We start from the raw sequence: 25,480 nt of genomic DNA on the forward strand, positions 1-25,480 counted from the left end.
CTATTTCATACAGTAACAAGACAATGCCACCTCATGCATTGCTCTAGGGGGAGCTCTCGTGCAGATCCTTCCCCAGCCCCTGTAAAACCCAGCTGGCTGCTGTTTCTGAGAATTGACCCAGGAAAGAGCCCTTTTTCCCCAGGACAGCTTCTCCCCTTCTCTGGTTTGCTGCAAAGGAGCAGCGGGAGCCGGATGTTCCCCACAACTCCTGTCTTACCTGGATGAACACTGAAGTCCTCTTTGAAGGATCCCAGAGAAACTCTACTGTATTTAGTTGCGTTGGATTTGCCCTGGGGTCAATTATACCCACAGACATCGGGATATCTGTGGAAGCAGAAGACACACTTGGAGGGCAAGCACAAGGCAGAAAGTGGCGGAGGCATAGCGCAGTGGTTTGAACATTGGCCTGCTAAACCCAGGGTTGTGAGTTCAATCGTTGAGGGGGACGCTTAGAAATTTGGCGCAAAAATCAGTACTTGGCCCTGCTAGTGAAGGCAGGGGGCTGGATTCGATGACCCTTCAGGGTCCCTTCCAGTTCTATGAGATATAGCTTTATCTCCATATATTTTATAAAGTGTCCTTGACCCTCTGGATATACGAGCACAGGTACAGTGACAGAGGCATCATCTCTATTTCACTTTCCCTGCAGCAACCAGAGCGGAGTGAATTTCTTGAGGAAGTTCAGTGTGCAAGAAATCAAGGGATCGAGGAGCTTGGCTAGAGCCCCATATAGTTCAGGCAGATGCTGTGGAAGCTTCCCCACTTCCAGCCTCCAAGACTGCCAGGTGGTGGTGGCGATGGAGACAGAGAGCAATATGGAGGCCACAGCTAGGTGAAGATGTGTCTTACAGTCGTGTGAAGGCTTCTGCTGTGCAGGGTACATGGAACAAGGGATACTGAATGTTTTTACACCCTTTAATACCTACAGTGATGAGTCAGTCACTTTTTTTCCTGAAGGGCTAAGGGCGGGGAGGTCATATTCAAAACAGAACTGCCAGCTAAAGTCATGAGTCAATACACTAAACACAGTAATTTACCCTCTATTTTATGAGCAACAAAACATTATTATTCCCTCTTCTTGCGTATAAAAATAATTCTTGGGTTACTTAGAGCACAGAAGCTGTTTGGATCAGTGGGAATTGCATCAGTTAAGACAAATTACATGCAGATCTGTTCTTCATGCCCTATCCAGGCTACTGCAGACACTCACCTATATCCAATATCCTGTCCCCAGGCCTGTTCCACCTCCAGCCCTCAAGCTGCTGATGCTCCGTATACTGTAGCCGCCGGTCATGAAACACCACTCGAAATATACTCTAGAGGGAACAATCATAGAATATAAGGGTTGGAAGGGACCTCAGGAGGTCATCTAGTCCAACCCCCTGCTCAAAGCACCTTGTGTCCAGTCCTGCAATCACTAAGCAGCTCAATATCCCTCAGGCAGCTGGGGTCTCCCTGTGTCACCAGCTCAGTGAAAGAGCAGGGAGGGAGAATATGGGAGACCTAGAGCCATCCACAGAAGCTGAAGGGGCAAAACAGAGTTAAACTAGGCCTTGCGACATGAGTGACAAGCCACCAAATCAGCATTTCCTCTTATCCCAGCTCTTCCCTGTCAGAGGGCTTGTGTGGAATGGTCCAAAGATCCATTCAAAGATGGAATGAGGAAGCATTAGCTGTGGGGGAAAAGGGGGTACTCTTACACAATGCAAAGTTCTCCTCCACCTCTATACCCCTCAGGAGGTGTGTGTAACTGTCACATTTTCTTTTCTTGGCACTAGACTGTTGTATTTTAGCCTGGGCCTGAGATCCTCCAGCATTTACAGCAGATTCTCTGAAAAGGGGACGATGGAGTCCAGCTGGCTCCATCTTCCATAGGGCCTTTGGTTCTGGTGAAGCCCTGGAGAGACCAGCTAAGCCCACACCTGCTGGGAAGCACCTTGTGCAGGCTGGTGGCATTGAGTGCCTTAAAGCACCTATCAATCCCTATGCCCAGAAGACCCTTCCATGCAGACTGCCTGGTGTTCTGCTGCGCTGGCAGGGCGCCCTGTGTGAGGAAGTCTGTATACAAAGGACATTCGTCTCCTCGTTCACTTACCTTTACCAGTTTCCCATTTATCTCAGGCAGCTCCCCGATTTTCCTGTTATCCAGCATCCGGATCTCATACGACTGACCTAGGGAAGAGGCCTAACGACTGTTAGCTGCACATGGGTTTTTGCTCTTTGGCATTTAATCTGCCATCTAATACAAGAGCGACAGAAGCGGTGAGAAGTATAAGTGATATGCTGATCAAGGAATGGATGAACACTGGCCAAGTGAGAAGGACCTGTTGGGACGTTAGCTCCCGTCCTTCCTTGTGAACCAAGATGGAGCTTTCTAAGAATTGCCCACACTAACAAAGCTCATCTACTTGCAAACTAAGAATATGAGAAGAAACCCATTACATGTTGGCTTAACGGGGTTACTGGCAGCTATCCTGATCTTTCCAAAATCCCAACTATGGAGGTGACTGGAATTTATAGAGTCAGACTGCAAGGTCAGAAGGGACCATCATGATCACCTGGTCTGACCTCCTGTGCATCGCAGGCCACAGAACCTCACCCACTCCTCCAAAATAACACACATGGTGAAGAATTTCCTAGTGTATGCCCAATAATATGCTTGCTCTAACTTACCTCCTCTTACGGCCAGTCACAAGAACGTGTGCTGGCAGCCAGGTGAGCAAAATCCCAGTAAGGAGAAAGGGGTATGCTCCTGAGGCAGGAAGTAGGATCAGGAGATGCATTTGCAGCACAATCTGCTTTAAGCTACAAAGATTGTCTATAATGTATGTAAGATGTAGTGTACCTGTTGCTATAGATACTAACCAGTCCTATGCTAGACTTGGTTTAAGAATTGCAAAGGTTAGCAGTAGGTTCTCTGCCAATCAGGCTGTGGGGTTTAGATAGCTCCATTTTCCTTCGGACTTTTGGTTCTGGTGGAACCTTGGGGAAACCAGCTAATCCCACATCTGATGGGGTAGAGAGAAATGAGGTGAAAAAGGCTGGGAGCCTCGAAGCAGCTTGGATTTTAGTACAAAGATGGTTTACATTTGAAGGGTGAACGTTCTTAGGAGTATGTTATGAAAGTCAGACTCTTAATAAATAAATATACGTGACCCATGTAGCTGCCCTCCAGCAGCACAGAAAAGCCTCACCTTGATTGAGATAGGTGAGTGTTTCATCATGGAGTTTCACTGCAGGGGATGTGGCTGCACACAGAACGTATTGAAAAGGCAGGATCTTGTTTTCGTTGTCGGGAGGCAAACTTGATTCTTCCTGTTTGAATATGGGCAGGGCTAGAACATCACTGCAACAGAGATTTGTCAATCAGTCTGGTTTCGGCTCTGACGGCACAGAGATGCCATTTTAATATTTCACTCTTCACCCCCCCCCCCCCCAAATCTAACACCCATCTTCAGGCTTTACAAAAACGGCATAAAGCTAGCAATTCCAAACAGCACCCAAAGACTGATTCTTGCAAGATTTTTTTTTATCATCCTCCTCCTCCCTGCACTTCTAAATATGATCATTCCCTGCTTCAAACATCATCAGTTTGTGGCTTAAATGCAGAGACATCCTCTTTAACAGCAGGCCTATTTTACTACCTTTAGACCCCACGGCACACAAGCAACATTGCAGCGCACAATCTCCCAAGTTGGGAAGATGGGTAAGTGAACAAAGACATTACTGTCATACTGCAAAATGATCAATCACCCCCTTGACCCTCAGGAGCCATAGGTAACCACCTCCACAGCTGCAACATCTACCCCCATGCAGCTATCCACAGCCCAAACTGGGTCTCCAATTGCACCAGCCTCCAGTGACTGGTTTGCTTTATAAGCCATGGTGCAACTAATTCGGTAACACTGAGCTTGCATGAGCTTTGAGGAAGCAATCATTGGTAATGTCTCCGCATGCTACTCCTGGAAAGGTCACTCTGTGCTGACCCCTCTTTAAAAACCAAAGCTATGTACATATACACGTGTATATCAGGTTGGGCTGATTTAAATCACAGATTCCAATCATGATTCAAAAATCAGCAACCAGGAAACCTTGATTTAAACCCATTTTAATCTTGTTTCGCATTTTTACTTTTTAATAACTTTCCTAAAGACAAACTGATTCTCATTGGTTGGTAAGCATTACACTGTATTGATTTGCAACTAAATATAGCCTTCACACGATATTTGGTACTTTCTGCTAGTCAGAAAAATAACACAATCTATACACATTTATTAAGCACCTGTGTAGCCTAACATACCTTTATTTTAAATTTTGAAGTTTTTACATTTTTATAGCATTAGAAAACTATGAATGGTGCATTTCTTATTTACCAGATGATTAGTGTCTAACTGCATTTAGATGGAAATTAAAATTTTGTTTTGGAGCATTTTTAACTGAATTCTAAACTTGTTTTTATTAATTAAATAAGACTACTTTAAATGTGCTGGATAGGCAAGAACATGTTTCTCAAAATATGTTTTGCATTTAAAACAAACTGATCTATTAAAAAAATAAGTATTATCTGTAGTTAGTGAACTGAATTGTTTCCGATTACCATGTCTTTTAAAATCTTAGAACCAGTAGATCTCATCCTTTCACACCTTGTTTCTATTCATAGATTGGAAGAGGGAAAACAAATTTCCCTGTTTTTTCAACTCCCAGTTGGTTTCTCAACCAAAAATAAACTAGTCATTGAACTTGTAGAACTGATAAATAAAATTGTTTTTAATTGTTCACTTTATTAATGTAACTTCTGTTCACCATTCACTACACTTGCCTACATTGTAACTTCTCTTCACTGTTTGCCATATTGTAATTCAAACCCCATTTTAAAACATTCATTCCATTTTGTAAAAGCTTCCTCTAACCTTCATTTTTGCAAATCCTGCTGTAATCTTATTAGTTTAGTTTAGATGTGTGAATGAGGCATGTATGGATGATGGAATCAACCTCCAGCTCCAGCCTGTCCTGATGAGATAAAGTTCAAATACCAACGGCTGAAGACCTAGACAACAGCCCTAAACAAAGTAAAAAGCATACACCCTAAAAAGAAAAGGACAAAAGAACAACAGAAGGAAGATCAAAGCCAGGTTCAAGGCTGAAAGTCACACCAGCAATTGGCGGGTGATCAATCCAAACCCAGAGGTAGCGTGACACAGCAAGACCTATAGGCTTTGAATGCAAACTGAAAGCCTATAAAAAAGAAGGGTGAGATGAGACTTTGGGTAATATTCTGCTGCCAACATGAGAGAACATCAGTGCAGGCCCAACAGAGATCCAGCTTGTCCCTGTGCCCGGCTTTCGTGGCCAGTTAGTCGCCACAAGCTACAAACCCAAGCTGCAAAATCAAGCCATGAACTTAAGCTGTCTTCAGGATTGGTAACTATGCAGCAGCTGCACAACATCTGATGGATGTATACGTGTGTGTGTGTGTGTGTGTGCGCGCGCGCGTAAAACTTCAAAACTTCAGCACCAAACATGCACTGCTTGAATATAATTTCAATAATTAATAGATTGCAGTAAATTTAAGGCTTGAATACAGCTTGCCAGTTTCAATTTTAACTAGGTTTACTTTTAAAAAGAAAAAAGTGTCTTTAAATTTTAAAAAGATTTTTTTTAAATAACTGATTTTTATCCATCCTGATTTTTTATTTTAAAACATATGGCATGCATGCAAAAGGCATGTCCTACAGCAAACCATTAACCTTCAAGGAAGTGACCTATGTCATAGCTCCAGCATCAAGTCTGCCCTTCCATTAGCTCAAAAAGTTAGATAAATTCTTGCTTCTGTGTTCAGCTCTGTGCATACTGATAGCTGTCTCCATCCGACAGGCTGAGGATTGAACTCACTGGTCATGCAGCATCACATTTTTCAAGGAAGAATGTGCAGACAGGTTGTAAAGGAGCCGTGCTTGGTCACAAACCACTCCCCAACACTGACACCTGCTGCAGGCTGCATTTTTTTCAAAAGCTAGACGGTTGGCTAGGTTACCTTGGGGGTGGGAGCGATGGGAGAGGTAGGGATGATTCACCTTGCCTTTCCCTCAGGGCCTGGCTTCTCATCCCTCTCTGCCCCTTGGTCTGCTGACGCCTAACCTATCCCTCACTGGGAGATCCGAGTAAAGTCAATCCCTTTCAAATTCAGAGCCATTACAGCTATGTTAAAACAACGAACAGCCAACAAGAGCTATGGTAACATGAATACAAACCCTAGAATGTGCTCCTTGGAGCAGGGACCACGCCTTCGGCTGGGTTTATGCAGCACCTAGCACAAGGCCCCAATCTAGATCTACTGGGAGCGCTAAACAATAGAAATGCTGCACAACAAATCACCAAGCCATCTTCGCCAACTAATCAGCTATGTGAGTGAATGGTACCATCATGCTTTTGGGAGCTTTGAGTATTTGTAGAGTCCTGCACAGAGACAAAATTTATATTTGCAAACATGGTCTGTGCATATAAAGAAGATTTCTGCAGATCTGCAGGGTTCTAGGCATTTGAACTCCTACATCCAGGTAAGCAAGTATGTCCAGGGGTCCCCATAAGAGAAAATTCTCCCACCAAGCTGCCATGGAGATGGAACAGCTTCTATGGAATCGAGGATGGCAACTCAACCAGATATCCCTTCTGGACAGATAATAGGCAGATTTTTCACAGTGACGATAATCAATCTTTGGAACAAATTACCACGGGTTGTGGTGAATTCTTCGTCACAAGAAATTTCAAAAATCAAGAACTGACGGTTTTTCTGAGCGATATGCTTTGGTTTAAGCACAGCTATTGAACTTGAAGCAGGAATTAATTTACGAGAAGTCCTATGGCCCTGTGTTACACAGGTGGCTAGACTAGACCAACACAATGGTTCCTTTTGACCTTAAAACAAAACATAAACAAGCCTGCAGCACCCTCCATTAGCTAGCGACATTTCTCAGCACCCTTAACTCCACTAGAGATTATTTAAACTATTAGTAGAAATTATGAGTAAATCATTATTAGATCATCTATTTCTACACCTCATTTGTCATTGGTTGTTTACAAATGTGGTTTGCCTCAGATGCCACTGCGAGGGGATGGGTCATTGGAGGGGTGCTAAAGCAACACGCTCTAGACACCTTTTCCAACAGTCCCACAACATATCACGACCTGGGTACACAGATTTACAATAAGCCAAGGATTCTCCCCACCATCAATAATTTCAAGTAGGACCCCACAAGGGGTACCAAGGTAGGTATCCTAAGTCCCAATGAATTCAAACAGGCCAGCTCCCAAAAGCAGTGGTTTTCAAACTGTGGGCTGCGACCCAGTACTGGATTGTGGAATGGAAGGCACTGGGCTGCGGCGGCTCTGGTCAGCACCGCCGACCGGGCCGTTAAAAGTCCCGTTGGCAGTGCTGCACGGCTAACGCAGGTTAGTCCTTGCCTGTTCTGACACCATGCTGCGCCCTGGAAGTGGCCGACAGCAGGTTAGGATCCTGGCAGGAGGGGGAAGGGGGACGCCACTGGGCTCCGCACATTGCCCCCGCCCTGAACACTGGCTCCACACGGCCAATGGGACCTGGGAACGGTGCCTGCAGTGAGAGCACTACAGCGCCATTTGTGAACCTCCGCCTAGGAGCTGGACCTGCAGCTGTCCACGGTGCCTTAGCACCCATGCTGTGTCACTGACTCGGAGCCGCCTGAGGTAAGCCCGCACTCCAATCCCCTGCCTCAGCCCTGAGCCCCTCCCACACCCCAACCGCCTGCCCTAGCCCAGAGCCCCTTCCCACACCTTGAACCCCTTATTCCCAGCCCCAACCTGCAGCCCTCACCCCACCCTCTGCCCCAGCCCTGAGCTCCTCCCAACCCCCATCCCCTGCTCCACTGGGTCACGGGCATCAACAGTTTTCTTCAACTCGGTCGCCCCAAGAAAAGGTTTGAAAACCACTGCCCTAAGCCCTTGTCAGCACACAAAAGGTGTATGTATTACTAACAGTAGCAGCATATGTGCCCCTAGCAGAGATGGAGTTATACTGCTATCAGAGTGCTGGTAAACTAGTATAGTTTATTCCCTTTCCCACATGGGAATAAGCTATACTGGTAAAACTGCATTCACGCTAGGGATTGTACTGGTAGAATTATTATCGGGGGGGAGCGGGGAGGAGAATACACCCTTAATGGAAAGAGTTCTACCACTACAAAAAACTGGTGTGTAAACCAGGCTTTAAGCACTTCTAGAAAATCCCAGCTGACGTCTCTAACAGTCTCTCAGACTTCATCAGCTGTCAAGAGCACTGACAGGAGGGATGCTCTGGAGACCAGTGTTCAGAATCTGATACAGTGCTGGAGAAGCCTGACATTTCTTTACAAACATGAGGCTGTTACTGACGCGCGCACACGCAAATCATGATGCATTCGAGGTGGAGTGTGCTGAAGTGCAGCTATAATAGTGGAAGTTGTTTTTGTTTGTTTTTTAAAACGCTTCCCCCTTCAGTTCACTTCTGCCACTCAAGCCCTCCGCCAAACACCAGCTGCCCACCATGCATTACACTGGTATCTCCAGGAATAGCACCTTACAGAGGAGATGCTGCAATCAAGGAAGCAGCTGCTCAAAGCCTTGTCTATGTGGAGTAGTCAACCAGCAGAGCTGTTGCAGAATAAACTGTTCTGGAATAGGACTAAGGACTAAAGAATACTTTATTCTGGCACACAAAAAGGCACACATTCCACAATAGCTCTTCCAGAAAGTTTAGTTGCATAGACAGGGCTTAAGAAAGAATGTTCTACGGGCCAGATGAAGTCAAGTCTTAGCAGACAATGAAAGAGGCAGAGCTCTTCTCACAAGACAGGGTGGTAGTGTTGCATAAACAGACAAACCCCTCACACCTACCACTGGATGAGACAAGGGAAATTCAATTTGCTAGATTAGCAAGTAACTAGAAACTACTTTGCCCCAAGAGGAAGACTGGATGGAATGTGAGGCCCTACTCAGGCTAAGGTCACCGATACCATTACAAATATAGGGGTGGAAAAACAGCCTAGACAGTTCAGAGCAAACACACACACAGTCCATTTCCTGGTTAAGCAAAGTATTTCGGGTATTAAAATGTGTCACATTCACACAGACAACAAACTTGGGGATGAGAGTTTTTCCAGTGTAAAAATCTTGGATGCATTGCCCTTATTTTATTCTCTTCTTCGTCCATTATTTGCATTACAGAAATACCCAGCTACCCAACCAAGATCAAGGCTCCCATTGTATTGGTCTTGTATAAACACATAGTAAGACACAAAAACAACAAGTAGTCTTTAAGGTGCCACTGTACTAACAGATTTGTTTGGGCATAAGCTTCTGTGGTTAAAAAACCCACTTCTTCAGATGCATGGAGTGAAAGTTACAGCTTCAGGCATGATAGACTGATACATGACGAAAAGGGAGTTACCTCACAAGTGGAGAGCCAGTGTTGACAGGGCCAATTCGAACAGGGTGGATGTAGTCCGCTGCCAATAACAGATGAGGAGGCAAGCCCAAATTAATGGTGTTACATTTGCAAATGAAATTTAGTCCCTGTCCCCAGAGAATTTACAATCTAAATAGACAAGACACAGGTTGGGGTGGGACCGGGGGGAAACTGAGGCAGAGAGAAGAGCAGTGACTTGCTCAGGGTCACACAGTCAATGTTAGTTGTTTCAGACTCCACGCCAATGCCACACAGCATCTCATCTGTATGGGCTCTTCCTCTGAATTACATTTTATTTAAAGAGTTTCCAAAACTTTGCTTCCATACAAATATTGAGACCTTGCAATGGCTCACACACTTTCCTTAATCCTTGGGGGATGCAACAGTTTTTACTATTTAATGCTTCTTTCCAGCTTGCCCAGCATGCTGTTGACCACAAACATGAAACACACACCACCTTTTAGCACAGGCATCCTACCCTGGCACAGACAAATCCCACATTAAGAGATTGTAGTTGTACGACACAAAGGTAATGAAATCAAAATAAAGCCCAGGCAAAGCCGAGCCACTTGTATTGGTCTAGCTCAGCGTCCTCTATCTTGTCTCCAGTGCACTACGTGAATCTATCATACTGTAACTTTTGTCCAGTCTACAGTTCAAGAACGCCAGGATCTGTACCATAGGGAACAATCCTGCACTGGCAAGGAGACAGCTCAAATGATTTACTGACACATTTGACAAGCCGTGAACTATGCAAGTCAAAGTGCCTTCTTCACTGTAACATTACATTTGAGACAAGTGACAAAAATCTACGCACACAGCCATAGCTAAACCTCCTTTTGGTCTCCCAGTACATCTCCTCTTATCTCTGTGTCTCAGCTTGCAACCTCCTTGGGACAGACTGTCTATTTGGTTCTCATGTATGCAGTGTTGCTGTAGCAGTGTCAGCCTCAAAATATTAGACCCGAGGTGAGTGAGGTAATATCTTTTGTTGGACCAATGTCTGTGGGTGAGAGAGACAAGCTGTCGAGGATATAGAGCTCTACTTGATTTGTTTCTCATATAGCAATGAGCACAAGAGCTCTTAGAAATATCTACAGCCTGAGAGGGAAGTCATTGTACTTAACAGAACATAGGAGGTGTGGAGGCCCCCAAGCGAGCTTGTTTTAAGGTGGGGCTTAGCAAATTTATTATTGGGATTATATGATGGCATTGCCTGCGATAAGCAGGGGACTCAACTCACTGACCCAGGAGGTTCCTTCCAGTCATATGTAACATTGTAACACTTTCTTGTCAACTGTCTGGAATGGGCCACATCCACCATGATTGAATTGTCCTCGTTAGCAATGACCACCCACCTGGTAAGGCAACTCCCACCTTTTCATGCGCTGTATATTTATACCTGCCTACGCAATTTTTCACTCCATGCATTCGATGAAGTGGGTTATAGCCCATGAAAGCTTATGCACAAATAAATGTGTTAGTCTCTAAGGTGCCACAAGGACTCCTAGTTGTTTTTGATGATACAGACTAACACGGCTACCCCTCTGGAACACTGTCCATTTCAAAGAGTCTGAAGCCCAGATCCTCAAAGGTATTTTAGGCACCTAACTCCTACTGATTTCAATTGGAGTTAGGCACCTAAATCCCTCTGAGGATCTGAGCCTGAGAGTTAAGTTACTTTTTTAAAAATAATGTCACCAATCCAATTTAACAGTCAGTGTTACTTATTGTTAGTCCCCAAAGTCTCCTGTTCCCCTATCTGTTGCCTTCAGGAGATAAGCTCTGATAGGATGGTTCAAAACAATCTCTGGTGTGGTCATCTGGCAGATTGTAAAATAGGGGACTTGAGTTTCACCCTGTGCCCCGTTGACAAAAATGGAGCCTGGAGAAGGAGTGCAGGAACATTGTGGCATACATTTCATCATGCCTGACACACACAGAGCGGTGTCGCTGAGCGCTGCCCAGCCCCAGAGCGGAGATTTTAACATCGCTGACGACCTTGCTTTGGAGAGGCTGAGAAATTTTCCACCACACTGGGAGTTCATTTTAAAACAATTTAAACACACATTAAGTTTTGCTGAACGCCCTTTTCAACTACTTTACTTTTCCAACTACTTTAGGGGAACGTAGAGGGTATGGGGAAGAAAGGTAGGGAAGGAAGATTAAGTCAGACCCTTAAAAGGTCAACATGTTTTTTTGCTGAACATTAAAAGTTTGCTGAGGGAGAACTGGACTAGTCAAACATTTACCATTTTGCCCCCTGAGCAAAGTTTTAACCCTTTCATTTCAGGAGATGAAATATTCATGGACTCCCCTCCCCCCAAAACGCTGCAAAAGTAACCAGTCTCCATTTGATTCCATCATTATCATAACAGGAAGTGGCTGCTTTTAAAGAGAGAAACCCATGGAGAAGGGAAGTTGGGCAGTGTCACGGAGTCCCCAGGCGATGCTCTGGAACAGCTCCCCACAAAGCCAGTCAGGACTTTGGGGAGCCTCCCTCCCTTGGAGCAGACTTGTTCGGGCAAGAAGCTCCACACGTCTTCACCTCTGGGTCTCTCCTTGGAGCATTCAGATCCTCTGCCCCCGTTGTGCTCCCAAAAAAAAAAAAAAAAAAAGCAGTGAGCCGCCCCAGTGGGGTGGGGAAGCCAGAAGGTCCTGCACCCCCACTTTGCAGTCATGCTGACTTCCGCCAGCCAGGAACACAAAGGTTTTATTCGATGCACATGAACAGAGTCTCAAAACAGAGCTTGTAGATACCAGCGAACCGGACCCCTCGGCCGGGTCCATTCTGGGGGGCAGTGAGCCAGACACCCCACGTCTGCCAATTCACTCCTCGTCCCCAGGCAAGCTCCAGACTCAAAAACCCCCAGCCCCCCTCTCTGCTCAGCCCCTTTCCGCCGGCCAGGAGGTCACCTGATCTCTGTCTCCACACCTTTCAGTTGGCAACCTTTGCAGAGGAGGGGCCCAGGCCATAGTTGCTGGAGACAGAGTGCAGGCATTTAGGTGCACTGGCCCTTTGCTCTGCAGCAATCACACACCTTTATCCCACCACCTAGATACTTAAGAACTGCATGGGGGACACTGAGGCACCAGCACAGTATTCAGAGCAAACATTAAGAACATTCCCAGTTTGTCACAGGCAGTTGCTGGCTGCAGCCCAGCCACTCTTATACGCACAGGCATCTTATCTTTATTTCTTTTAAATGCCCTGATTTCTATCATCCGTTCCACATGCATCATCATCCCTGCCTTCCTCTAGATGTTCACATACTGCAGTGACAGGGGCCATGTAGCAATGTACACCTCTACCCCGATATAACATGAATTCAGATATAGCGCTCCGGGGAGGACGAGGCTGTGCATTCTGGCGAATCAAAGCACATTCGATATAGCACGGTTTCACCTATAACACAGTAAAATTTTTTGGCTCCCAAGGACATTATATTAGGGTAGAGGTGTTAGGGCCCTACCAAATTCACTGTCCATTTTGGTCAATTTCATGGTTATAGGATTTTTAAAATCATAAATTCATTATTTTTGCTATTTAAATCTGAAATTTCACGGTGGTGTAATTGTAGAGGTTCTGACCCAGAAAAGGAGTTGGGGGGGACATCACAAGGTTATTGTAGGGGGGGCTGTGGTACTGCTACCCTTACTTCTGCACTGATGTTGGTGGCAGTGCTGCCTTCAGGGCTGGGCAAATGGAGAGTGGCGGCTGCTGGCCAGGAGCCCAGCTCTGAAGGCAGAACCGCTGTCAACAGCAGTGCAGAAGTAAGTGTGGCACGGCATCCACTCTCCGTCTGCCCAACTCTGAAGGCAGCGCAGAAGAAAGGGTGGCAATACTGCAACCCCCCTAAAATAACTTTGCGACCTCCCTGCAACTCCCTTTTGGGTCAGGGCCCCCAGTTTGAGAAATGCTGGTCTCCCCCATGAAATGTGCGTAGTACAGGGTAAAAGCACACAAGACCAGATTTCCATTACACATTTTTCATGACTATGAATTTGGTAGGGCCCTATATATAGATTACATATTTCTACTACAGACCAACAGCTACAAGACCATCCTTTGGTGCTAAGAGTCAGCCCTATAGCATGAGACCCCCAGAAGCTTGCAGCTCATTTAACCCCAAAAGATGACAATTTTAGTGAAGCAAATAATATTTAACGATGCCAGTGAGCAATGGAACTAACTTGAGCAAGTGCCTGTTGGTTCATGGACTCACACTCCTAGTAAGTGCAATGGGGAGAACTGAAAACACCAGTAGACCATACATACTAACCCTCACATTGAAACGAGCTAGAAGTACAATGGAAGGTGCTTAGCATCCCTAGCAAGCCGAGGGGATGGGGGAGTGGCACCAGGGAAAAATAGAGCCAGGAACATGCACAAGACATTACAGTAAATGCTTAAGATTTTAGGGGATCTCCCACACCCAGTGTATATGAGAAATTTATGCCACCTCATAAACTGTCAGATATATTGCTGCAGCAGTCATCTGCCCCCGAATAACCAGCTAAACATACAAGGGAGATGACCTACACAGTTACTGGGTGCTGGAAACACAGCATTGCTGTATCAAGGAACATGTGAGTGAATTTACACAATTGGGCAGGTTACATAATCTAATGAAACGACTTGGCTTGATGTTTCTCTGCAGAACGGACAGATGAAGAACAAATCTTTGCTATAGACTAGGCATCGCATTAGCACACAGTGACGGCTATTTTTCCTGCAGAAAGATTCCCTGAGCTAGAATTCCCCTGGATGCAACCGTCCTATCTTGAGAACACCAGCCTTAACACTCCCTAATGAAACAGCCAGTCATCACTGCATTGGAACAGGTGGCAAACACATCTGGAGTTCCACAGAACAACCTGGAATTAACATCAGGTTAAGAGTCAGTAAAGCAGTTTGCTTTACATCACAGTCTGCTTTTCACAGCACCAAATATTTAGCAAGTCTATAATAACTACGGATCCGATTTAGCTGTTGATGAGGCTGTTAGGACCCCAGCTATTTGGAACCCTGCTTAACCTGGAATCTGGATTTCTGTTAGAAACTAGACAATATTTTCACCTTTCTTAGCCACATTCCAATAGGTGATACACAGAGTCGGTTCTGGACCATTGTAATGCCATATTTGTAGAATTAGTCTAATCAAGCACAGAATTCCTACAGTTATCCACTTATTAACCAAGTGTAAAACAAGCAATACATCACTACCAAAGATAAGAGCTCTGTATAGGTTACAGAAGCACAACTCCTTCTGAGCCTTTGATTACTAACTGAACATACAGATAGGCATTCTGGTCCCGTGATCGTACTGATATGGTTAACCGCATGGAGTTATCCTCACTAGAAAGATCACAAACAGCATCCAAAGAAAGCAGTTTTCTTCACCTCTCAGTCCCAGCAGTCATGGATTATGTTAAGAGCTCCTAGACTGGGAGTTCTAATCATTTCAAGGCCATTATGTTTCTGTGCTATGCGACCCAGGTAATAGGGTCAGCTTTACGTGTTGTATGGTGTAAGAAGTTTAAATATTTATAGGAATGGTATCATTAAGACAGACAGCTTAAAGAGCTCAACAGTTCGTCAGAAATGCCTGGACTCACAACTAGCATATCCAGTGGAAATTCTTAATGACTTACCAAGAGATAGCAAGAGGTTGTGACCTCCTGTCTTACCTCCAACCTTCAAGACACAGCACACTGCTGAGTCCCATCTTCTCATGCTTTGACCTTTCAGGTCACTATTCATCTGCTCAGTTCAGGAAGATGATGAGTTGTAAGTTTTGTTAAACTGAGAAGCTCTAACGTATTCAGTTATACTCCCCATTAGCACATTGATACTTCCCATTAACAGCTTCCTAGAATTCCCCTAGACAACTAGTGATTCACAACTGAGACACTTTTGTACAGTTGACAGAGTCAAACAAACAACATAGTTCCAGGAATTCTTCCAAGGGAAATGTATGGTCAGCTACTAATGAAATATTTCACAGCTGTCTCTGATCTCTTAGAACTGCTATGTTGTATAAAGCTACCAGGAACACCAACAATTGCATCCACTAGCAAGATCATAGAAATGTTCAGCTGAAAGGGATGACCTCAGGTGGTCATGTAGTCCTTCCATCCCCTTGCTTCAAGGCAGGATTAAGTACACCTAGAAATGCATCCTCTGATCCTATACTGCAGAACATACAGAACGTCCTTCTCCAAGGGTGAGGATCATCTCCACCCTCACCTACCAATGCACATTCCCAAGGTAGTATTGTGCCTCTTCCTAGTGGGATTAAAGAGCAACTGAAAGCCACAAGGAGTGGTGGAGGGGGAAAAACAAATGCACAGGAGGAAACAAAATGGCTATAGATGTCTTTCCTCCCTGTGACTGGCGTGTAGAACTGTCATGACACAGGAGAAAATGTTAGATGTCAGGAAGGCATTTACCTACAGTAGGACAAGCACTATTTATGATCAGCTTAATGTCAACAAATGTCAGGGAAAGAGAGTTAAGTTTCAGGAGGCCAACAGAGTTCAGACCTAAGGCAGGGAAAGCTTTCAACAAAGGAGAAGGGAGTTGAGTTTGCTTAAGTGAATTACTGTTAAGTAGTATGAAAAACTTATTGGTGTCAGACGACATTACCAAGGGTGTTTAGCTCAGATGCTCTTTACCCTGGAATTGCAGGTAATATTTCAGTAGCAGAGCTCTGACTCTGGTTGGTGCGTGTTGCTAGGAGGATATGGAAGAGCCAGGTGTTCTGGGTAGCTATTCCCTGGGGAAAACTCCACTCAAACTCCTGGTATTCAGCGCTATCAGCCTGCTTTTATCAAGTGCACAGCTGGGTTTACAGAGCCAGGAGAAGACAAGCCATTTCACCAAGGTCATTTTACAAATTAAAGATTTAAAATCCCACCCCCTTCCCTACTTCTTTGCAAGCTAACCGAAGCCACCTTTATGGAAGGCAAGCTCTGAAATGCAGCCGACAGGGTTTCACTTGAATATATTCATTTCTCTGTGTTTCTGGTTTGGGGGGGAAAAAAACAAAAAAAACAAACAAAAACCCTGCTATTACAAGGGAGGGAGACTGCCTTAACTGCCAGACTACAAGAGCTGAAATCTAATCACGGAATTTGGTTCCCAAGCCTCATGTCCAGCCTCTCCTCACTGTGGCTGAGAAATTAGGTTCAGAACTGTCTGTTGGGAAACTGCATCCAAAGTTGGATGTGACTCCATAAACCGAGCAGCACGATGACAAAGCACAAACCAAAAGGCACGTATCTGAACTGAACAGGAAGCGGAGGATGACTGGGGATTATAAAGGAAGAAGGTGGCACCTAGAGACCACAACCAAGGCAAAGCGCCCCATTACCCTGGGAACAGCACAAACCCACAGTGGGGGAGAATCTCTGCCTCAAGATTTTTACAATTTAAATAGATAAGATAGACAGGGGGTGGGAGAAGAAAGAGGCCCAGAGAAGGGAAGCAACTTTTCCAAGGTCGTACTGCAAGTTAGTAGTGGGGCCAAAACCAGAACTCAGCTCCCAGGCCAGCACTCTATCCGCTGGACCATGCTGCATTTCATATGGACATCATCAGACCTGATCCTGTAATGCTGGAATTCTCTGTTCTTGTGGACACCTCTAATTTGTCTACAATTCAGACAAGCCATTTACATTCCTTCCTAGATAGGAGGGTGGGAATCATCCTATCAAGCCCACTATCTGAAGGAGGATAAGACAATGATCCACTTTCAATATGGGCAAGATACACCGCTGCCCATTCTGGTATTCTGACAAGTAGGATATATAAGCCAGTTACTCCCAGTTCTCTCCAGGCTGGCTGTTCATTCCCGGAGCCAGCTCAAAACTTGTGTCATTCTTAAAATCCTCTGTGCACTTGCTCAGCTGACTTCACAGACCTCAGCCCAATTCTTCACTGCGTCACACCTTGTACCATCATTTCCATCACTGACGTGTAAGACATTACCACGTCAGATCAGTAGCACTTTGCACTGGTGCAAACGGTAACACAAGATGCAAGGCAATGAAGTCAGGCCTCTTGTCCCCCCATCTTGTCCACCTCCACCAGCTATCTAGGCTCGGCCTTCCTTGCCCACTGCTGGGGAGTGTTGGTGCCAGAACATTCCTGCCACTTAGAACAGGTTTCCTGCATCTCTTGGTCTCACTTCAAGTTTTAGCTGAAAACATCTCCTTGCTGTTTGCTAACACCTCTCCATTTCTCTCCCTCTCAGTCACTCTGAAAACTAAACAACAGTAGATAGCTCATACCTAGCATTTTTGCAAAAATAAAATAAGTGAAGTGTTAGTCTGGAACTCTGAAGCCCAAACTTATGGCAAAGAGCTACAGCAAAACTAACCTGTCTATCTCACTGCTTGCATTTCCTCTCAGAAAAAGGACAGGCCATCTAGCTCTGAAACACTTGACAATAGCCAGGAAAGCGGGTGTGCTGCAACTGCTGCTTATTACATCAATCACAAATCATCTGTATGCTTTGCGTTCCATGTCTGTTGTAAGCCCCTTGATGTTGCATCATGACTTTGCTCATAAGCTCTTTGGGTCAGGAAGCATCTTTCAGTTTTGTACCTATCTAGCCAATATCTCAATGGGGTCCAGAGCCTGGATTGGGGTCTGTAGGCACTATGGGAATACAAAATAATTTAAATAAATAAATAAATAAAAAGCCACACACACCAGCTAATGTTACTACTTCAAGGTTTTTGTTTTGTTTTGTTTTTGAGAGGGGGAAATTGTGGTAGCACCTAAGACCTGCAGCCATGGATAAGAACCCCATTACATTATGCACCGTACAAACAGAACAAAGACAATCCCTGTGCCAAAGAGTTTACAATCTAATTTTAATATTTGAAAGTGTTATCAGTAAGGTAGTTAAAGGAGTTGGTTTTAAGAGTTATATATGATAAACAGGACACTGTCCCAGATGTGTGAGTCAGAGCAGGTACCATTTGCACGAAAAACACGGTACAAGAATAAGTTGATGTTGCATAGCCTTGATAGTAGTCTCAGTCACACACTTAGAGGCACCTGGGTGAAAGCGCTAGCTATCCCCATCAACTGGTTAAATAAAAGACCAGGCCTGAACAATAACAGCTGCTATTTAACATCCTCTGTCCCCTAAAGGAGATGAAGTAACAGGAAGCAAGGAGCTCTTCACTTCCTATTGACAATGGACTAAGGCACCTACTTACGATTGTGGGCTGCATATGCAGGTGTGTGTGTTACGTGGGCTACATCCACCCAATATACATACTACCAGTATGGACCTGAGGATGTCACATGGGCTGCAGCTGTGTGCTGACTGGGCCACAAGCGGCACACTGGCCATGGGTTGAGAACCACTGAATTAAGGGCATATCAACACACAGTGTTGCAGCTGCACTGATGCAGATGTGCCGCTGCAGCATGTCTGGTGAAGACGCTCTATGCTGACAGGCGAGAGCTCTCCTGTCAGCATAATAAAACCACCTCCAAGAGCGGCGGCAGTTACAGAAGAGTTTCTCCTGCCAACATGGTGCTGGCCACACCAGTGCTTATGTCAGTGTAATTTATGTCACTTGGAGGGGGTTATTCGCACTCCTGAGCAATACAAATTAATATATGGAGATATACCTCTCTCATAGAACTGGAAGGGACCCCAAAAGGTCATCAAGTCCAGCCCCCTGCCTTCACGAGCAGGACCAAATACTGATTTTTTGCCCCAGATCCCTTAGTGCCCACCTCAAGGATTGAATTCACAACCCTGGGTTTAGCAGGCCAATGCTCAAATCACTGAGCTATCCCTCTCTCACCTAACACCTCATCAGCCCCTGCACCATACAGCTTCTGGGAGTTAGCAGCAAGAAACCCCAAACCAAGCTAAAGCATGTTAAAACCTCCTTGTTTGTCTTTAGGGCTGACCCAAACTAAGGCTGCTTGTTAGGGGGTCACCATCCTCTACAATCTCTGCCTAGCTGACCCCACTGCCTCCTCTGATAGTGGACCTGGAACAAAAGGAAACACCTTTTTGCCAGACTCCTCTGATAACAGCTAAGAGGGGAAGTAACTTGCGGCCTAATTTGCCACCTTTCTGGGATCTTGAGTCCCATAAATTGGAAGGCTGACCTTGGGACAAGCAAAAGCAGTCCCAGGATCAAACATGAGGCACAAGCTAATTATGTCGACAAAAACTGCAGTGTAGACATAGCTTTAGATTAACGTGAGCCTGTTGCATTGAAAGTATTAACACCTTGACATTTGCACACTTCCTCCTCCAGGAAACGTCATTTAACTTTTAGCACATTTCAAACTCCACCTTATGCGTCCCCTGCTTGAACTTTTCACAGTGCACCTCTACCCAAATGCTGGCATTATGATTGCAACAACTTACTGGTGGTGAAGTTTCATGTCAACCTATCCTGAGAGCAGCTCTACCTGGAGAAAAAAAAAGTTTGCTTCCCCCGCCTCCCTCCCTCGCAATCTTTTGCTCTGCTGGCCAGTTCTCCCCAAAATACAAACATGTCCTTGCAACACTGCCAATTACTGCTCCATCTTTCTCCACCTCACATTCCTCTCCTCAAACTCTATCCTGGGTGTTCTGCCACTCTGGCTTCCTCCGTCTTCACCTCTCCAAAATTGCTCTCATCAAGTTTCCTGCTCCTGCTCCACTCTCTGTCTCCTTCAGATCCCTGCTGCTCATGACACCATTGATCACACACGTCCTTTAAATCTTGTCCTGTCTTCTCCTCTCATCTCTCTTATTAGCCCTTCAGGGCCACATGCAAATGACCCGCTTCATTTTTGTCACTTTATGGACATTGTTTCCACTGGACTTCATCCTTGGCCCACTCATCTCCCATTACGCCCACCCTCTGGGCGATTGCTTTCACTGACAGTTTTGATTACCATCTTCCCACAGGTGACTCATATCTACCTCTCCAGTCCTGACCCATCTCCCTCCACCCTACTCCACCCCTTGGCCTGTCTCTCCAACATCTCGTCCTAGATATTAAGTTTAAGTTAGCCAAACTCCTGAACTCTCCTGGCAAGCTGTCTCCTCATCACTGCTGGCAACTCCATCATCCTCCCACTTACTCATGTCTGTAATCAAGAGACATCTTGGACTCCTCCCCTCCATTGTATTTCAAACCAGCTTCGTTTTGATTCGGCTTCAGTTGATTAGGATTGACCAAAATAAGCCTGGTTTCAGTCGAAACAGGAGTGTCCACACACACTTCTGCACCAGTTTAAAATAAAACCAGAAATCACACCTTAAGTTAAACCAGTGTGACTTTCTCATGCAGACCAACCCTAAGATTTCTAGAATGCCTCTTTTCCCATCACACTGACTACATCACTCCCTTAACTAAACCTCTCCAAAGACTCCCTCTATTCCATCACCAAGCTCATCATCAAGGCCCTTCACGGTTCTGCGCCTCCCTACCATGCCTTACTGTATTGTCCCCCTACCCACCTCCTCCACTTGGCCAAAAAAAATGCCAGCCTCATTTGCACCTTCTTCCATATTCCATATCACCCCTTATCCATGACACAATACTAGCTCTGACATAGCACTTTTCATCTGTAGATCTCAAAGCGCTTTATTAAGTATTATGCCTTCCCAACAAGTGAGACCACCGCTCTCCTCATCTTCAGATCACCTCTCAAGGCCACATCAAGTCAGCCAGTCAATAACGGCAGGAGAGACAAAGGGACATAAGTGGTACTTCATATATTTGAATTATTGGGCACGGGAGGGGAAACATTGGGCTGCCAACTTATAAGTTTATAAAATTCTATCTGATTTATCCCTCCTCCCCTGAAGCTGCATGTCATACGTCATCTTTGATTGCAAGGGTGATGACCACCACACCAGAGACTGAACGGAGGACGTCCAGAGCTGAAAGCATGAGCTGCTATAGCTTAGCTGGGGCTGTGAGTCTCTTGTCCCCTGCAGATCAAGTAGAGAGAGGGACCAATGAGACACTCAGCAGTGGGTTAACACAAACTCTAAGCAAGGATATGTCAGTACAGTGTCTGACACAATGAGGTCCTGATCCTGAGCAGGGTTGTTGGTCGCTATTTTAATACAAGTATTAATTAGGCACTTTAATATTAAACAAATGATCCTTAAACTCCATCCCAGCCCCCACTGTAACGTAGGGAAAGAGACTTCCCCCAAGGCCACAGAAAGGAAGAAAGCCAGAATTTCAGAGCTGCACAAATTCCAAGGCCAGAAAGGAACACTGCGATTAGTCAGACCTCCTGCATAACACAGGGCACAGAAAAACATCCAATCTTGCTTTAAAAATGATCAGTGATGGAGAATTCCACCACAACCCTCGGTAAATGGTTCTAGTGATTAATTAGCCTGTCAAAATTTTACATATTATTTCCAGTCTGAACGTGGCCAACTTCAGCTTCCAGCCACTGGACCATATTAGACTCTTCTTTGCTAGACTGAAGAGCCCATTATTAAATATTTGTTCCCCATGTAGATGCTTATAGGCTGTATCAAGTCACCCTTCAACCTCTTCTTTGTTAAGCGAAACAGAATGAGTTCTTTGAGTCTGTCACTATACCTACACCAATGGGAAGGGTTCCAAGAGCTGGCAGCTACGTCAACAGAAGAATTCTTCTGTCAACCTAGCCCTGTCTACACTGAGGGTTTACATCCCTCAGGGGTGTGAATTTTTCACACCTCAAGAGACGTAGCCATGCTGATCTAATTTTCCTGCATAGACCAACCCTAAGGCAGGTTTTCCAATCCTTTAATCATTTTCGTGGCTCTTCTCTGAACCGTCTCCATTTCATCAACATCCTTCTTGAATTAAAGTTTTAAGATACTAATGCCTGCGCTCAGATCAGAGAGCTGAAGGTGCTTCTTCTACCCCTTGGGGGTGATTATTCAGGGCAAGATTAAGGAAGAGACGCTCTTGGCCTGATTAGTTGAGGGAGTACAGAACAAAGAAGCATGGAACAGGCTCTCCTAACCAGCAACAGGTGGGAGGCACAGGATTTAGACTATATCTACACTAGGGCAAAACTTGTGCTGCTCAGAGGTGTGAATATTCCATCCCCCGGAGCGACATAAATTAGATTGACATAAGCATTCATGTGCACAGTGCTATGTAGGTGGGAAAGCTTCTTTCACCAAGACAGTTTATGCTGCTCGCTGAGGTGGTTTGTTTATGTCAACGGAAAAGGTCTCTCCAGTTGGTATATAGCATCTTCCCCAGATGCGTTCCCTGGACGTACTGATACAGTACAGCAGCTGTGTATGCACAGACATAGCCTAACTTGACAGCAGGAGGCCAGATTTCAGAGGAATGGATTCACTATATCAGCTGAACAGTCCATGCCACCTGGGAACCTGCCTTCAACCATGGACAATACCTGATATTTTTAGAGGCAGGTGAACTGAATCACAGAATGTCAGGGTTGGAAGGGACCTCAGGAGGTCATCTAGTCCAACCCTCTGCTCAAAGCAGGACCAATCCCCAACTAAATAAACTGCCTCAAAGCTAACCAGCTGTGCAACACTGAACATGAGGGGAGGAAGGGCAAGTGTTGCAAATCTTTCCTGACCCCAAGTTTAGATGATGCCCTCAAGCACAGAGTCCCCCTTACTCCCATTTTAGGATTTACAAAACTCGTAAAATTATCCATCTCGACTATTGAGTTCTGCGGCTGAATTTTAACTCCGGCTCCCAGCAATCACTAACTCCTCAGGCCAGTTTCATGCAGGGAGTGACACACTTTTGTCTTATTTCTAAATTCTATCTCATCTTTGGGTTTTATACTGCTGTCCAAATCTCCTTCCCACTGGTTTCACTTCATCTTTCACATTCACAAATGCAGCACGCAGAGCACGCAGGGGGGAAGGTGTCCCCCCAGTACTCGGTACAGATCACTACTGAAAATCAAATACTGCACTACATGGCCCCTTGATCTGCTCCAACCTAGCGATGGCTTCAATCAGCTCACCAGAAAGTTATCTGCCACTAAATGCAACACCTGTGATATACTGTGCTGTCTGTTCTTCCGAGCTCAATGCAATATCCAAGTATTCCTGGACTCTGCAGTCTCCCAGCCCACGGTAGTCCAATCACAACCTCCATATTCTACTCTCATCACTCGTCTCAATTCACGGTGTACGACAAGATGTTCAGGAGGATCTCACCTACCTCATGCTGTAGGCGCCAGCGCCCAGCTCCTGGCCAATGCCCGAGAGGCTGGCATCGAAATCTTGCACCAGCCCCGATTCGATCACCTCATCCGCCAGCGGCAGCTTCAGAGCCCACGCCATCCTCACTCAGTGGGTTGGGGCTCAGGTCCAGACGCAAATGTACCTCCCCACACACCCAGAGATCAGTGGGAAGCAGGGTACTCACTACTGAGTCACCCCTTCTGGGAGATACACCCCAGGCACATACAATACCCACAATCTCCCCCTATGGGACCCCAATACCAAGGGAGTGCCCCTCCACAGGACGCTGCCCCACCAGGGACCCACAATTTCCAACTCCCAGGGGACTCAACACACAATCACTCCCTTCCAATGGACATTATCTCCCTGGGACCTGAACACCCATAGACTCTCCTCCCAGGGCCTCTACTCCCCCACGCCCCAGGCACCCTGAGAACCAGAGTCCCCACTTCCAGGGGATACTAACCTCTAGGAACCCCAACACACAGAGTCCCCCCCCCCGTCCCAGGGGATAGCACCACCCAGGGACCCCCTCACCCAGACCCCCCCCTCCCAGGGAAGCACCCCCACCAGGGGAACCCCCTCAACCAGAGCCCCCCCTCCCAGGGGACAGCACCCCCCGGGGACCCCCTCACCCAGAGCCCCCCTCAGGGAACCCCCTCAACCAGAGCCCCCCCTCCCAGGGGACAGCACCCCCCGGGGGACCCCCTCACTCACAGCCCCTCCCCCTTCCCGCTCAGCGGCACCCAGGGTCCCTCAGCTGCCCAGCCGCGAGCCCGACTCGCGACCCCGCCACCTCTTCGCCCGGCCCCGCAATATGGAGGCGGCAGCAGCGCCGCAGCCCCCTGTTCCAGCCCAGCCGGGAACAAGCCCCGCCCCCTCACTCACTCGCGGCCAATGGCGGCGCCCGGACCCCTCCAGACGCGAAACGAGAGCCAGCCAATCACTGCTCACCGGCGGGCCCGTCGCCTCGGCAGCGCCGTTGCGATAGGCTGAGCGCTCCGGACGGGGCGGGACTAGAGGGGTGAAGGCGCAGGAGCCGCTCAGCGTGGTACGGTCCGGATTCTCCTCCCTCTACGTTTCTGGGACATGGCTTAGGCCAGTTCCTCTGAGTGTTACGGGTTCGATTCCTGTCCCTGGCCAATAAGTGCGATGAGTTGGGGGCGGACTCAGCCTGGAACCTAGGGGACAGGAGAATGGCAGGGGGACTCTGAGAGCAGTGGCAGACCTGGGGGGAGGGGCAGAGATATCGGCGGGGTGGGGATTGGGATTGCAGGGCATTGGCAGAATTGTTCAGGGTGATAAACCCAGGATAGGGATAGCAGGGGGCTGTAGGTTGGGACTGAGGAGCATTGGCAGGAAGGGAAAGTGCAAGGGTGGGATCTAAAGGCCATTGGGGGACTCCAAGAATAATAGAGGGTTTATGAGTGAGGAGCAAAGGCAAATATTTCACATGCTTATTTCATGCATTACAATAAATATTACTGAACAGCAGCTGAGTTTTCACATCAAATGGGCTGGAAAAACTAAACATGTAGCAAGTTTATTAAAATAACTTGGTACAAATATGTGACAAAATCCTTCCAGTCAGACCCACCAACTTTGCAGGTGAATCAATTAAGTCTTAAGGTGACCCTGGAGCAAATTGAGTCTTTGAAGCTAACAGAGGAGAACTCCAGCTTTGTGCATAACTACCCCAGCTAATCTGGCTGCTGGAAGTGCTTTTCAGAGTGGATCTAGAACTCAAATGAGAAAAGTTGGGCTTTGGCTA

At 46.3% G+C, this 25,480-nt stretch overlaps 1 protein-coding gene across 4 annotated transcripts in view; it reads right to left on the minus strand.

The window, feature by feature from the left end:
• Nucleotides 1-24,242, minus strand: part of TFCP2 (transcription factor CP2) — a 39,036-nt gene extending 14,794 nt beyond the window's left edge. For 2 of the 4 annotated variants that reach the window (XM_032786849.2, XM_075061147.1), the window contains exons 1-5: nucleotides 23,687-23,891; nucleotides 3,195-3,346; nucleotides 2,096-2,172; nucleotides 1,211-1,316; nucleotides 218-324 (exon numbers count right to left, since the gene is read on the minus strand). In XM_032786849.2, coding sequence (XP_032642740.1) covers nucleotides 218-324; nucleotides 1,211-1,316; nucleotides 2,096-2,172; nucleotides 3,195-3,346; nucleotides 23,687-23,808 — 564 coding nt within the window. In that variant the 5' untranslated portion in view covers nucleotides 23,809-23,891. Of the gene's footprint in view, nucleotides 1-217; nucleotides 325-1,210; nucleotides 1,317-2,095; nucleotides 2,173-3,194; nucleotides 3,347-23,686 lie in introns of all 4 variants that reach the window. The other 2 variants (XM_032786847.2, XM_032786848.2) reach the window with 2 other exon arrangements.
• Nucleotides 24,243-25,480: the final 1,238 nt, after the last annotated feature.

The sequence above is a fragment of the Chelonoidis abingdonii genome, chromosome 26 (genome assembly GCF_003597395.2).
Source record: "Chelonoidis abingdonii isolate Lonesome George chromosome 26, CheloAbing_2.0, whole genome shotgun sequence".
NCBI lineage: Eukaryota > Metazoa > Chordata > Testudines > Testudinidae > Chelonoidis > Chelonoidis abingdonii.